Source organism: Mauremys mutica, chromosome 8, assembly GCF_020497125.1.
Source record: "Mauremys mutica isolate MM-2020 ecotype Southern chromosome 8, ASM2049712v1, whole genome shotgun sequence".
Taxonomy (NCBI): Eukaryota; Metazoa; Chordata; order Testudines; family Geoemydidae; genus Mauremys; species Mauremys mutica.
The window spans coordinates 1,606,579-1,620,690 of NC_059079.1; the positions used below are offsets into that span (position 1 = coordinate 1,606,579).

A 14,112-nucleotide genomic window follows, 5' to 3' on the forward strand; every position below is an offset into this window, starting at 1 on the left:
GTGTCTCCAACTATTTAAATTCTTAAATTTTCCCTACTATCTCTTAAACTCAAATAGGCAGTAGTGGTTTTGGTAACTAATGAAAAATATTGATCTTATCCTTTATCAATGTGCCATTGAAAATAGGAGGTCTGTGTTTGCATGACAGACCATTTCACTTACAGTACAATCTTCTGATTCCAAAGTGGAAAAAGTGACTCTAAAGCCTCCCTTGGACTGCAATAGTAGCCTTCTGATTCATGAATGTTGTCATTGGAAATGCCACCCTAAATTTAGGTACCTGGTGATCAAGCTTTGGACACTTGCGGTCTCTGGTGATCAAGCTTTGGATGTGGGAATTTTTAATAGCATTCAGTGCTCCCACTGGTTCTGTAGTGGGCCTGACAGGATATCTGGAGAGCAGTGTTGTGGAATTAAAAACACTGCTGTCCTAACAATGTTCATGATGCACAATTTGGCAGAAAGAAGTACAGTTTCTAAAGCCTGTACTTTTTTTAAGGAGATGGGCCAGAGTGCCGTCTCAGCATATTGCTGTGTTCTGAGTATGGCTTGGTTTGTGGAGTATATTACTATAGTGGTATGTGACATCCTGGCTGAGTTAAACCTTTATTACTAAACTCTTATAACTCCTCTGAGACTAATGGTTTGCGTTTTGTGATTTCTCAGAACCACTTCCAAAACAGCATGCAATATTAGTTGGTGAATGTCTTTTTTTTGTTTTTTTGTTTTTTTTGGGGGTGGGGAGGGGGATGGATTGTTGGGGGGTTAGTCTATAACGAAAATCTGTTCCTGCTGAAAACATCTTCTCTGTGTGTGTAGGATTTGAAAAGATATTACTTCAGCTTCTTTGGTTTCTGGTGGGATAGGGCAGTCTCTCAAAATCCTCTGAGAGAGAATCTGTAAAAAGAACACAAAAGCTGGGAAGTAACTTCACAAAGAAACTGTTTTCCAGTAAAAAGTATTAACTGAAAAGTTGAAGTAACACTTTAGAAAGGTGAACTAAAACTGGATTTGGCTACATCCACTGCACACTGCTGTTGTTCACTATGCTCTGTCTTTTACCCCATCTTACGTTCAGTCCTTGCGGCTGAAGTAAGACTCGATGGAAACACAGGTAATCATATCTTGTACAGGGCATCTGAATTGACTGAGTAGTGGTAATATTCAGCAAACTGGTGTCTTTACTGAATGATGAAATCAGTGCAGGGACAGCAGTTGCGTAAAAGAATGGCTGCCTTACTTGTGCCTGCATCAGTTTGGCCTTACTTGTGCCTGCATCAGTTTGGCCGTACAGCTTGCTGGCTGCTGGAGTTTTGATCACATATTGCTCATAATCGTTGGTGTATAAGTACTGTCAGGAACTGTCTGTGTTGTATCCAGATTGGATTGATTTAAATCAAAACAATTTAAATCACCAGTTTAAATCATAATTTAAATCAGTAAGGAGGAAACCTTGATTTAAATTACTAATTTTAATTGTGTTTTGCATTTGTACTTTTTATTGATTCTCATTAGCTGGTAACCATTAAACATGTTTGCAACTAAAATCTAGCCTTTACACTAAATTTGGTGCTTTTTTTCTAACCAGGGGGATACACTATATCTATATTATCTCAACCCCCTTGTCTTAAATTTGTTTGAGCAATTATGTAGCTTAACTTACTTTTATTTAGATTCTTAATCTGTACATTTGTAATATGTTAGCAAATGGTGAATGATGCATTTCTTATTTACTAGATTATATTTTTACTTGTGATTTGTGTAAAGCTTTGTGGGTGGGAATTCAATTAAAAATACACAAACAGAATTTTAGATTTTGTTGTGAAATAAAACACTTGCTACATAAGAAAAAAGGCTATAAAAGTTTATGAAAGTATGTTTTGTGTTTATAACTAACTGATTTATAAACAAAGGAAGTATTATCTGTAATTAATTAATTGTTTCTGGTTACTGTGCCCTTCAAGATTTTAGAACTAGTAGATGTCATCCTCTCACACGTAGGTTTTTATTAATAGAATGAAAAAGGAAAACAAGCTTCCCTGCTTTTTCAGTTCCCAGTTGGTTTCTTACTTTTGAATGAACTAGTCATTGAACTGAACATGTTGAATAAACTGAAATTAAGAAAATACACTCTTTGCATCTGCAGAAGAGGCTACTGCTGTCAAAAGCTGGTTTAGCACTTCAACAAACTCTGGTTCTAGGTGCTTAACAAGAGTCTTCCACCAGATCAGTGGTTTGACTTACTTTAAAACTTGGCAGCAGACATGTATAGCATAATATTATTTTTTGTATTTAATTTAAATGATTTAAATAGATGATAGGTTTAAGCCTTAACATAGGTTGTCATAATTTCAAATATCAGAGGGGTAGCCATGTTAGTCTGGATCTGTAAAAGCAGCAAAGAGTCCTGTGGCACCTTATAGACTAACAGATGTATTGGAGCATGAGCATCCGACAAAGTGGGTATTCACCCACGAAAGCTCATGCTCCAATACGTCTGTTAGTCTATAAGGTGCCACAGAACTCTTTGCTATAATTTCAAATGTAATTTTAATTGTTTGTTTAAAAAAACCCTATATTTAATTTAAATTTAAAAACAGATTATTTTATTGTGTTTTATTTTATGTTTAACCACTTACTTGATACAGAGTGGATAAAAATATCTATCCGCTCGTGCTCAGTAACTCTTACTTGGAGCAGAAGACTTGTCTAACTAGCTGTGCAGCTGATTTAAGCAAAGCCTTCTTCTCACTCCTGGCCATGTGCAGAGCCTATCAGAGCATGTGGAATTTGGGAATCATTCTTTCCCATGCTGCAGCTTCAGTCACATTGATGCATGCTCACCAGGCTGTGTCATGCTTACAGAACTGGTGGCTACTGGACAGGCAAATGTTTAGGGAGTGCTGATTGTTTGAGTGGCTGCAAGCCTGCAAGGCACTCATATGCTATAGCTCAACCAGAAATGATGGGCTTGATGAAGGAATTATTGGGTGAAATTCTGTGGCCTGTGTTATGCATGTAGACAGATGACATTGTCATAATGGCCCCTTCTGACCTTCAAATCTTATATAGCTTTTGAAAGAGATATAAAAGTCAGATCCTGACCCCCTGATTTTACTAAAAATCCCATGGCTAGAGAGCCCTGTGCGGATACAAAATGTGAATCCACATCCAATCCATAATCCACAAACAGGATCTGTGGATATAAAGCGGATATCTTCAGATTTGCAGGGCTCTACCCGTTCATTTTGTGTCTAATCTAAAAACTGCTGTGGTGACTGAAGAGCTAGTGAAATTATGGTTTAATCTAAAGAGATAAGACTGAAAGCTGAGCTGCTGAGAAGACAAGGGATTTTAAGACAGACTTTTAAAAGTTTTATGTTTTTGTTTTGTATTTCACACTATTTATCTCCCAGTGCTTAAGGAAAAGCATGTCTTTGTTTAAGATTCAGCATCCTTGCCTCTTCAGTTTATCTGTCATAAAGAAGGGAAAATTGTAGATGAAAATTTCCTAACTCAAAAAGTGTTGCATCCAGCACATTACATCCAGCCTGGGGGAATTCTATATAAGACCTCTTCTTGACTGATAAAGAAGAATTTATTTCAGAATTAAAAATTAATGGTTCCTTAGGTACCAGTGATTGTGACTTAATCATATTTACAGAATATTGTCTAGTAATATATGTTTTTGACACTTTAAAAGGTCACGTTCACAAATCTGAAAACAATTATGAGCCAAATCAGGTGGCAGGAAGAATTTAAACAGAAAAATAAATGTGAATAATAGTTGGGAATTATTCAAGAACCATTTACTAAATGTCCAATATACCACAATTCAGGAAGAAGGCTGTATTGTTTAAAAAACCAAAGTAGTGTAGAGGGGAAATAAAAGCAGCTATAAAAGAATGGAAGAAAGGGGAAGTTGATAGGCATTAATATAAATTAGAAGCTAGGAATTGTAGAAATTTGATAAGGGAAGAGTTAAGGACAATAAGGAATTCTTAAATCAGATTAGGAACATATTTTTATGGCTGACTTAGAACAACGCTTCCTTTGCTCTCGTCCCCTTACGCCCCTACTCTACTTGCACTACATTGATGACATCTTCGTCATCTGGACCCATGGAAAAGAAGCCATTGAGAAATTCCACCATGATTTCAATAATTTCCATCCCACCGTCAACCTCAGCCTAGATCAATCCACACAAGCAGTCCATTTCCTGGACACTACAGTGCTAATAAGTGATGGTCACATAAACACCACCCTATACCGGAAACCTACTGACTGCTACACTTACCTACATGCCTCCAGCTTCCATCCAGGACACACCACATGATCCATTGTCTACAGCCAAGCTCTAAGATACAACTGTATTTGCTCCATTCCCTCAGAGACAAGCACCTACAAGATCTCTACCAAGCATTCTTAAAACTACAATACCCACCTGCTGAAGTGAAAAAACGATTGACAGAGCCAGACGAGTACCCAGAAGTCACCTCCTACAAGATAGGCCCAATAAAGAAAATAACAGAACACCACTAGCTGTCACCTTCAGCCCCCAACTAAAACCTCTCCAGCGCATCATCAAAGATCTACAACCTATCCTGAAAGATGATCCCTCACTCTCACAGATCTTGGGAGACAGACCTGTCCTCGCTTACAGACAACCCCCCAACCTGAAGCAAATACTCACTAGCAACCACACACCACTGAACAAAAACACTGATCCAGGAACCTATCCTTGCAACAAAGCCCGATGCCAACTCTGTCCCCATATCTATTCAAGTGACATCATCATAGAACCTAATCACATCAGCCACGCCATCAGGAGCTCATTCACCTGCACATCTACCAATGTGATATATGTCATCATTAGGGTGACCAGATGTCCCGATTTTATAGGGACAGTCCCGATTTTTGGGTCTTTTTCTTTTATAGGCTCCTATTACCCCCCACCCCCTGTCCCGATTTTTCACACTTGCTGTCTGGTCACCCTAGTCATCATGTGCCAGCAATGCCCCTCTGCCATGTACATTGGCCAAACTGGACAGTCTCTACGAAAAAGAATAAATGGACACAAATCTGACATCAGGAATCATAACATTCAAAAACCAGTAGGAGAACACTTTAACCTGTCTGGTCACTCAATAACAGACCTGAGGGTGGCAATTTTGTAACAGAAAAGCTTCAAAAACTGACTCCAAAGAGAAACTGCTGAGCTTGAATTGATATGCAAACTAGATACAATCAACTTAGGTTTGAATAGAGACTGGGAATGGCTGAGCCATTACAAACATTGAATCTATCTCCCCATGTAAGTATTCTCACACTTCTTATCAAACTGTCTGTACTGGGCTATCTTGATTATCACTTCAAAAGTTTTTTTTTCTCTTACTTAATTGGCCTCTCAGAGTTGGTAAGACAACTTTCACCTTTTCATGCTCTCTGTATGTGTGTATATATATATATCTCCTCAATATATGTTCCATTCTATGCATCCGAAGAAGTGGGCTGTAGCCCACGAAAGCTTACGCTCAAATAAATTTGTTAGTCTCTAAGGTGCCACAAGTACTCCTGTTCTTTTTATTAGGAACAAAAGGAATCCTAATAATGGTATGGTTCCTTGACTAGATGTAAGTGGTAGAATTGTCAATTATAAAGCAGAAAATCCAGACGTGTTCCATAAGTATTTTTGTTCTGTATTGCGGCGGGGTGTGTGTGTGTGTGTGTGTCTGTGGCTAAAATAGGGAAAGAATGAGTTAGCCTTGGTCTACACTAGTAATATGTTGGTATAACTAGCTTGCTCAGGGGTGTGAACAATCCACATCCCTGAGTAATGCAGTTCTACTGACCTAACTCCTGGGGTAGACAGCGCTGTGTTGATGGGAGGGCTTCTATAGCCTCTTGGGGATGTTGATTACCTGCCCTGACAGGAGAAGCCCTCCCATCGGCCTAGGTAGCATCTTCACTGAAGTGCTAGAGTGGTGCAGCTGCAGCCTTTTTAAGTGTAGCCACGTCCTTAAGAATTACTTAGACAAGATGTTTTAAAGTTGCCAGAGCCTGGCAAAATACGTCCTACAATACTTAAGGAACTGTCGGAAGAGATCTCTGAGTCATTAGCGATCATCTCTGAGAATGTGTGGAGGCCGGGAGAGATCCCAGAGGACTGGAAAAGTGCAAGTGTAGTACCTATCTATGAAAAGGGAAACAAGGACAACCCAGGGAATTGTAGACCAGTCAGCTTCACTTTGGAACTCAGAAAGATAGTGGAGCAAATAATCAATTTTTACTCTCCTAGGGCAGTGGTTTTCAAACTTTTTTTTCTGGTGACCCAGTTGAAGAAAATTGTTGATGCCCATGACCCAACGGAGCTGGGGATGAGGGGCTCAGGGCTGGGGCAGAGGGTTGGTGTGTGGGGGTGAAAAGGCCCTCTCCCCAGGGAACAATTGGGGTGATTGCTGCGGGGTGGGGCTGGGAATGAGGGGTTCAGGATGTGGGAGGGGGTCAGGGCTCTGGGCTGGGGGTGCAGGCTCTGGGGTGGGTTTGGGGATGAGGTGTTTGGAGTGCAGGAGGGGGCTCCGGGTTTGGGGGGCTCAGGGCTGGGGCAGGGGATTGGGGCCCGGGCTTACCTTGGGCAGCTCCTGGTCAGCAGCGCAGCAGAAGTGCTAAGGCAGGCTGCCTGCCTGTTCTGGCATTGTGGACCGTGCCCCAGAGATGGCCTTTCTGGGGTATAGCATAGGGGCGGTCTCTTAAAACCAGTAATTGGTAAAGTACAAGCTCTAACCACGTGCCTTGTCCTCCAAACAAAAAGGCAAGTGAGGCAATTCTTGGGCCTGCTGGGATATACCAGAGGTTTATCTCTAACTTCACTTCACTCATGGCCCTCTAACAGACCTTATAAAAAGATAGTAACCCCAGAAAACTCCAGTTGGATGGGAATTGTGAAGATGTTTTTAACACATTGAAGCCCCGCCTGTCAATTGCCCATGGTTTTTAATCTTGACTTTTTGCAAGAATTTATATTACATACAGATGCCTCAGATATCGGAGAAGGCCCTGTGCTTTCACAGGACTTTGCAGGTGAGCAGCACTCGGTCCTGTATTTAAGTAAAAGATTGTTCCCTGGGGAGAGGGCCTTCTCAATTATCAAAAAACTAGCACTGGCAATTTAAGCGATTCGTAGATTTTCTCAGTACTACCTGCTGGGTAATCCCTTCTCATTGATCACTGACCAGGCCCCTGGCATTGGTTGAATACCATGAAGGACTCGAACCCACGTATAATGCAGTGGTACCTGGCACGTCAACCTTGTAGGTAAAGAGCGTGTTTTTTCAAGGGAGGTCGGCGACGCAGACACTTTGAACCAGGAACTGCTACCCATTTTGATGGATGGAGCATGTGATGGGGCACACCTTAATCCCAGCCAGGAAAAGGTTAATGAGGTCCTCTGGGCTCAGCTGACACTAAATAGGCATATGTACAGAGCCTCTCCACTGCGAGGAAATGAGCTTAAAAGGGAGACTGTCACAGGAAGGGGTGGCAACCAGGAGGGAGACTGCTGTGCTTCAGAGTTTGCTGATTCCTGCAACAAAGCTGCTGGGAAGAAGACTGCTTGTGAACCTCTACTGCCTATAAGAGCCCACCAGACCAGGCACAAGCTGATTGCAACATGGCGGGATGAAGATAAGTCCTGATCTGGAGTCTAGCTGTATTTAACCTTCAAAGGCAAGCTAGGCCGACGAAGTGGGTATTCACCCATGAAAGTTCATGCTCCAATTCGTCTGTTAGTCTATAAGGCGCCACAGGACTCTTTGCTGCTTAGGCCTCTATAGACTCTCGTGAAACACTCAGAGACCGAGTGTTCCCACAATTGTAAGGACCTTTAAAGGAGAAAGGGTTCTCCAAATACCCAAATGGGATCTACGAAGACCCAGTTTATCACAGGATGACTTGATCACATTCGATAAGTACCTACACGGGGAACAGAAATTGGGTTATACTGTAGAATCCTCTTCAGTGTAGCAAACAGAGGTCTAATGAGATCCAGTGGCTGGGAGTTGGAGCTAGACAAATTCAGACTAGAAATAAAGTAAAATTATTTTATACCTCAGCATCATCCCCCAGCAATGGGGCATTATTATTAACTATTCATGATTTTTTAAATAATGTGTATTCTGGCTGTGTCAGCAAATGCAGGCATGCACAAAAAGAGACGGTCCCTGGCTCAAACAGGATCAGCATTCAAATCCTTTTTTTCTATGATGTAGATAGCAAGCTGAAGCTTCTCCCACTTCTCAACACATGTGAATCCTCTGGGTGCTCCAAGCATTAGACTCTTGCTGTGCTACACAGCTAAACAAATAAATAAAACCCATGCTGAACACGTAAGTGTATCTATCTGTCAGGTTTCATATGTATAAATCATTTATTTTTCATCTGCTAATCACCATCTGAGATTCTCAAACTTCAAACAGCACCCTCTTTTGCTAGATGCCTGTTATTGTCTGTAACACTGGGGAACAGTGGGCATGGATACCTGACTGGTGAAGAGGTTCATGTTCCTCCTGATGGAACATAGCAAGGGGGATTACCTCCTTACAAGAAAAATGCAGAGTACTGCAAGAAACACAATGCAATGATTTGTAGTTCTCTGCCTTGTAATGGCAACGGGGGTATCGCTCAGAGTGACATCTGTAGGCCATATATGCTGGACTGTGGTGTATTTTCCAGATGGCATGTGATTCCTGCCGCAGTACAACTAAACATACTCTGAAGGTATGGATTGATTCATATGCACATTAAAATGTGGAGTATGCAGCCTCTACATGATAAAGAGAAAAGAGAAGCCTCTTGTAAACAATTCATGGATTTATTTAAAAGGGGAAAATGAACTTGTACTCTTGTGTTACAGATTCAGTGGGTCTTTCCTTTGACTCCGTTGGACGTACAGTAGGCTCAGGTACAACATCCCCTTCTTCCTCCTCTATCTCCCTCACAAAAAGGCTTTTATTTAATTAGACTTGGTAGCCATGTTGGGAGGCAGATAACAATGAGTCAGATCTTGGTGCAGGATTACATTGAAAATTGGCTGTCTAACCAAACTGGCTAAATATATCCCTTTGTTATGAGCACTGGAAATGTTAAGGGACTTATTGTGGCACAAGGTCTTGTCTACATTTGAAATGCTACAGAGACACAGCTGCAGGAATGCAGCTGCATTGCTTTAGTGCTTCAGTGTAGACACTACCTATGCCGATGGGAGGAGTTCTTCCCTCGGTTCAGGTAATCCACCTCCCTGAGAGGCGCTGTCTGCACGGCGATTTAGGTTGGCTTAACTACATTGCTCAGGGGTGTGGATTTTTCACATGCCTGAGGGGCGTAGATGGGTTGATCTAATTTTCTAGTGTAGGCCACTTCCAATACTCAGGCCATGTCCACACTAGTACTTTTGTGGGTATAACTTACATCGCTTTGAGATGTGAAAAAAACACCCTCTGAGGGACATAAGTTACACTGACAGAAGCACCAGTGTGGACAGCCCTATGGCTACAGGAGACACTCTCCCGCCGACATAGCTACCACTGCTCGTGGGAGCGGTTTAATGATGTCGACAGAGAGCTCTCGCCTGTCAGCGTAGAGTGGCTATCTGAGCAATCTTGCAGCAGTGCAGCTGCTTCGGCACCGCTGTGAGCTCGCTGCTGTAGATGTGAAGTCAGTCAGGCAGAGGAGCTGGGCGCACTCAGTGAAGTTAATGGCCCAGTTTCTAGTGTGAAAGACATTGAATTGATGTTGCCCACTGACTGGGGAACAACGGTTTCATTCTGCCAGGAGAGGTTCTCAGCTGGACGTGCAATTGAATTATGTGAGGGAATGGTGAGGAGGAATGCTCTGAGGAGGGAGGAGGGGAATTTCTATAGTTTCTCAAGCAGGGCTATGATGTTGTTTTCTGCAGAGCTAAGCAGAGTTAATGAACCCAAGGGGAGCGTCTGGATGATTACATTGCCCTCTGAGTATGACCATGTGTATTACTGGCCATCACATAATTAAATTGAAGCAAAAAACAAAATTGAAAGGTTCCTTTGTGCTTGGGCTGCTTCAGGGAACTAGTGAATATTAGCTTGGCTGTCTGCAGCACAACATGGTCTTTAGTTAAGGCACACGGCACTGAGGTAGACGTTTCTGTAGAGTAGCCACAACATTGGATAAAATTCAGTTGACACAGTTTATAGGGGTGTGTGTGTGTGTGTAAAGTACCTATGCAGGGGTTCTCAAACTTCATTGCACTGTGACCCCCTTCTGACCAAAAAAAAAAAAATTGCTACATGACCCCAGGAGGGGGAACCGAAGCCTGAGCCTGCCTGAGCCCCATCGCCCCGGGTGGGGGTGGGCCAAAGCCGAAGCCCAAGGGCTTGAGGCCTGTAACCTGAGCTCTGGCGCCGAGGGCTGACCCTGAAGCCTGAGCTCTGCTGTCCAGGGCTGAAGCCCTTTGGCTTCGGCCCCAGGTGGTGGGGCTTGGGCTTTGGCCCCGGGCCCAGCAGGTCCAACACAACATGTCCTTTTATACCTGCTAAAAGTCTGGCCTGATTCCCTTCCCTTTTCAAAAATGAAATTTGCTCCTGGATTTCTTTTGTCCAATACTCTTTCCTCCCAGGTTGGTAGGAATAGTTTGCTGCCTTCCAGCATGGTACTAGTCTTCTGCCTGCGCGCTTATCAAACAAAGCCTGCTGCCTGGCACTAACAATGAAGCTTGAGCAGAAAACTCAGACTTACCCTGGCCTTGGTGTCATTTAGTTCATTTTTAAGCCCGAAATGCATTCTGATGTTCTTTCGTCATTCTCTAGAAAACTGATCTGTGAAGAGTGCATGATCTGATTCAGGAACAGCTTAGGGTTGCTGGCACTCCGTGCAGAATGGAAATGCCGCCAGGTTTTGGTGAAAACAGTTGTCTTGGTGCTTTGCATTAACCCCTCCCCCAAACCCTGCGACACTAACTACTGTGCAGAGTTTTCTCTTGTACTAAAGGACAGTTTCTTTAATCCTCAGAATTGGGCAAGAATGGAAAAGATTAAAAGTATATGAAATCTCTGGGTGAATTCAGAGGGGCATAATTGGATCTTGGTTTCCCCTGAATCTTTGCTTAGCTACTGACCAGTTTTAAAGCATAGTTAATTCCATGGATAATCTGAGTTTGGCATACCTGTACAGAATCCTGACCGGTTACTCATCAATGTGGAGTTACAATATTATCTTCCTATGTGCCAGTTTTCTATGAATGTTAAAAATAGGAGCATTATCACCGGAATGGGGTGTTACAATTTGAGAGAAGATAAATAATTAGAAATTTAATTTATTAATGAAAAACAAATTCTCTTGATCAGTGTCTCTGAAGTCGTATTTTTGTGAGGGGTGGGGAACAAGGCTAGTTGTAAGCAGGCTGACTTGCTGGGACTATTTGAAGAGACAAGTCCCTGCACTCTGATTTATTACATCTCAGGGAGAGCAGTTGGAGTCCTGAGGAGGTCAGTAAAACACCCTTCTGTAACTCCATCTCCCCCAACAAAATCCAATTTCTCTCTTCTTATTATGAAGCAACCTGCTACTCAGGAGAGAGGGACTGAGAAATGCCCAAGAGAATAGGTTTTCCAGAGATCTGTGTGCTAAATTGCCCTTGTATTAAAAACCTTGGATTTATTATGCTGCAAATTCTAGCTCATGCTGAGAATTGAGACATGTAACACTGCTCTACAAGCAAAATGCTTCTGAAATAAATGTAGTCAAACTTTACTAATTCTGGGTCACTGAGAACAAAAATGATGCTTAAAATTGTTGATTGGCTCTAGTTTTCAAGATATGCTATTGGGTCAGTATATACGACCCTTGACTTGGGAATAGCGGAGGATAAGTGAGTTATAAAGGGAAGGGATCTCAATTTAAACCAGAAATGACACAAATACATCTTTGACTGGATCTATGAATAAATCTGTGACTGGGTTTGGACAGTACTTGCTTTTTAGGCAAAACAATGAATGATGCAATCTGAAGCTGGTATTGGGTCATACATGGTATGAATTGCATCATGTTATTCCTAGAAGTCATGGATGATGCAATCATAACGAAGCTTACATCACTCTGCTGAACAAATTGCCCTATATCAGCTCTAGAAATCATACAGTGTCGTGCTCTCTTATTTGTCAGTGTTTGATTTTGCAAAGGGACACATTTCTGTTTAGCCAAAGTGAGCAGAGATGCCTCGTACTTGTGTGAACAGTGCAGATAACTTCTGCTATGTTTGTAGTGAAGTGACTTTTGCATCACAAAAGCGCAGTATAATCACTATGGTTAAGAAAGCCTATCACCTTTATTTTGGCTGCAAAATTGGAGATCAGGACAAGAGGTGGGCCCCACACATATGCTGCAACACTTGTGCAACAAATCTTTGCCAGTGGTTGAACAGGAAAAGGAAATCTATGCCTTTTGCAGTGCCAATGATTTGGAGAGAGACAACAGATCATACCATCAATTGTTACTTCTGCATGGTGCCTCCAGTTGGGAAAGGTGTGTCAAAGAAGAAAACGTGGACTGTGCATTATCCAAACATTCCATCAGCTATACGCCCAGTACCCCACGGAGAAGGACTGCCGGTTCCTGAGGCACCAGAATCATTCTCACTTGAGTCAGACGAGGAAGAGGAAGAGGATGAAACTTCTGGTCCTGAACCATCAATGTCACAGGACCCACATTTTCTTCTCCCATCCTCCTCCTCTGAACCACACCTCATAACACAAGGTGAACTGAATGACCTTGTCAGGGATTTGGAACTACCCAAGAGTAAGGCAGAGCTGTTGGGCTCCAGACTACAGCAGTGGAATCTCCTGGCAGGTGATGTTAGGGTTTCCATGTTCCGTGACCGTCAAAAGGATCTTGTCCGATTCTTATTCATGGAAGGTGATCTTGTAGCCTGCAACAACATCAATGGTGTGATGGCAGCCCTCAACATCGTTCACGATCCAGATGAGTGGAGACTGTTCATTGATTCATCGAAGACCAGTCTTAAAGCTGTTTTACTGCATAATGGCAATGTTTTGCCATCAATTCCAGTTGGTCATGCAGTCCATATGAAGGAAACCTATGACAACAACATGAAACAACTTTTGAGGTGCATAAACTATGACCAACATCAGTGGCAGCTTTGTGGCGATTTGAAGGTTGTTGCTTTCTTGCTTGGTCTGCAGACTGGATACACAAAGTACTGCTGTTTTCTCTGCGAATGGGATAGTTGTGCAAGAGATTCCCACTACATCAAGAAAGATTGGCCACTCCGACAGTCATTGGAGCCTGGGAGGAAAAGTGTTCAGCATCCACCACTTGTTGAATCAAGGAAGATTTTGTTACCACCCTTACACATCAAGCTGGGTCTGATGAAGAACTTTGTCAAGGCCATTGACAAAACACAAGCAGCTTTCAAGTACCTCCGTGGAAAATTTCCAAGGTTAAGTGAAGCTAAGATAAAGGAAGGTGTCTTTGTTGGTCCTCAGATTCGTGAACTTCTTCGAGATGATGCATTTGACCATGCACTGCGTGGCAAGGAAAAGACGGCATGGAAAGCCTTCCAGTTAGTGGCAATACATTTTCTCAGAAACAACAAGGCAGACAACTACAGGTTGTTGGTGGAAAACCTCCTCAAGGCATACAAAAGCCTTGGTTGCAACATGTCACTAAAGATACATTTTTTGCACTCTCATCTAGATTTTTTTCCACCGAACTGCGGAGCAGTGAGCGACGAGCACGGCGAGCGATTTCACCAGGACATTGCAACAATGGAGAAACGCTATCAGGGCAAATGGAGCCCATCAATGCTTGCAGACTATTGCTGGACAGTGACAAGAGATGCTCCATTTAATGAATACAAGAGACAAGCCAAGAAGCGCCGAGTAGACACTGAATAGGACTAAACTATGTACATAATAGTTTTTTGCCTTTTGTTTCATAATAAATTTTAGTTAGATAACCCTTTTGCTAATTTTTAAAGTGTTACATAAACAGGACAGGTGAAATATTATGTAAAGCAACCATAAACACATGAAAATACCTAGGTTTACAATTTATGATTAA

The 14,112-nt window shown here is 42.3% G+C and overlaps 1 protein-coding gene across 1 annotated transcript in view; it reads left to right on the plus strand.

The window, feature by feature from the left end:
- ST3GAL3 (ST3 beta-galactoside alpha-2,3-sialyltransferase 3) overlaps positions 1 to 14,112 on the plus strand; it is a 364,281-nt gene that overhangs the window by 99,248 nt on the left and 250,921 nt on the right. Inside the window, exon 3 of the mRNA XM_045026125.1 lies at positions 8,912 to 8,959. Coding sequence (XP_044882060.1) covers positions 8,912 to 8,959 — 48 coding nt within the window. The remainder of the gene's footprint in view (positions 1 to 8,911; positions 8,960 to 14,112) is intronic.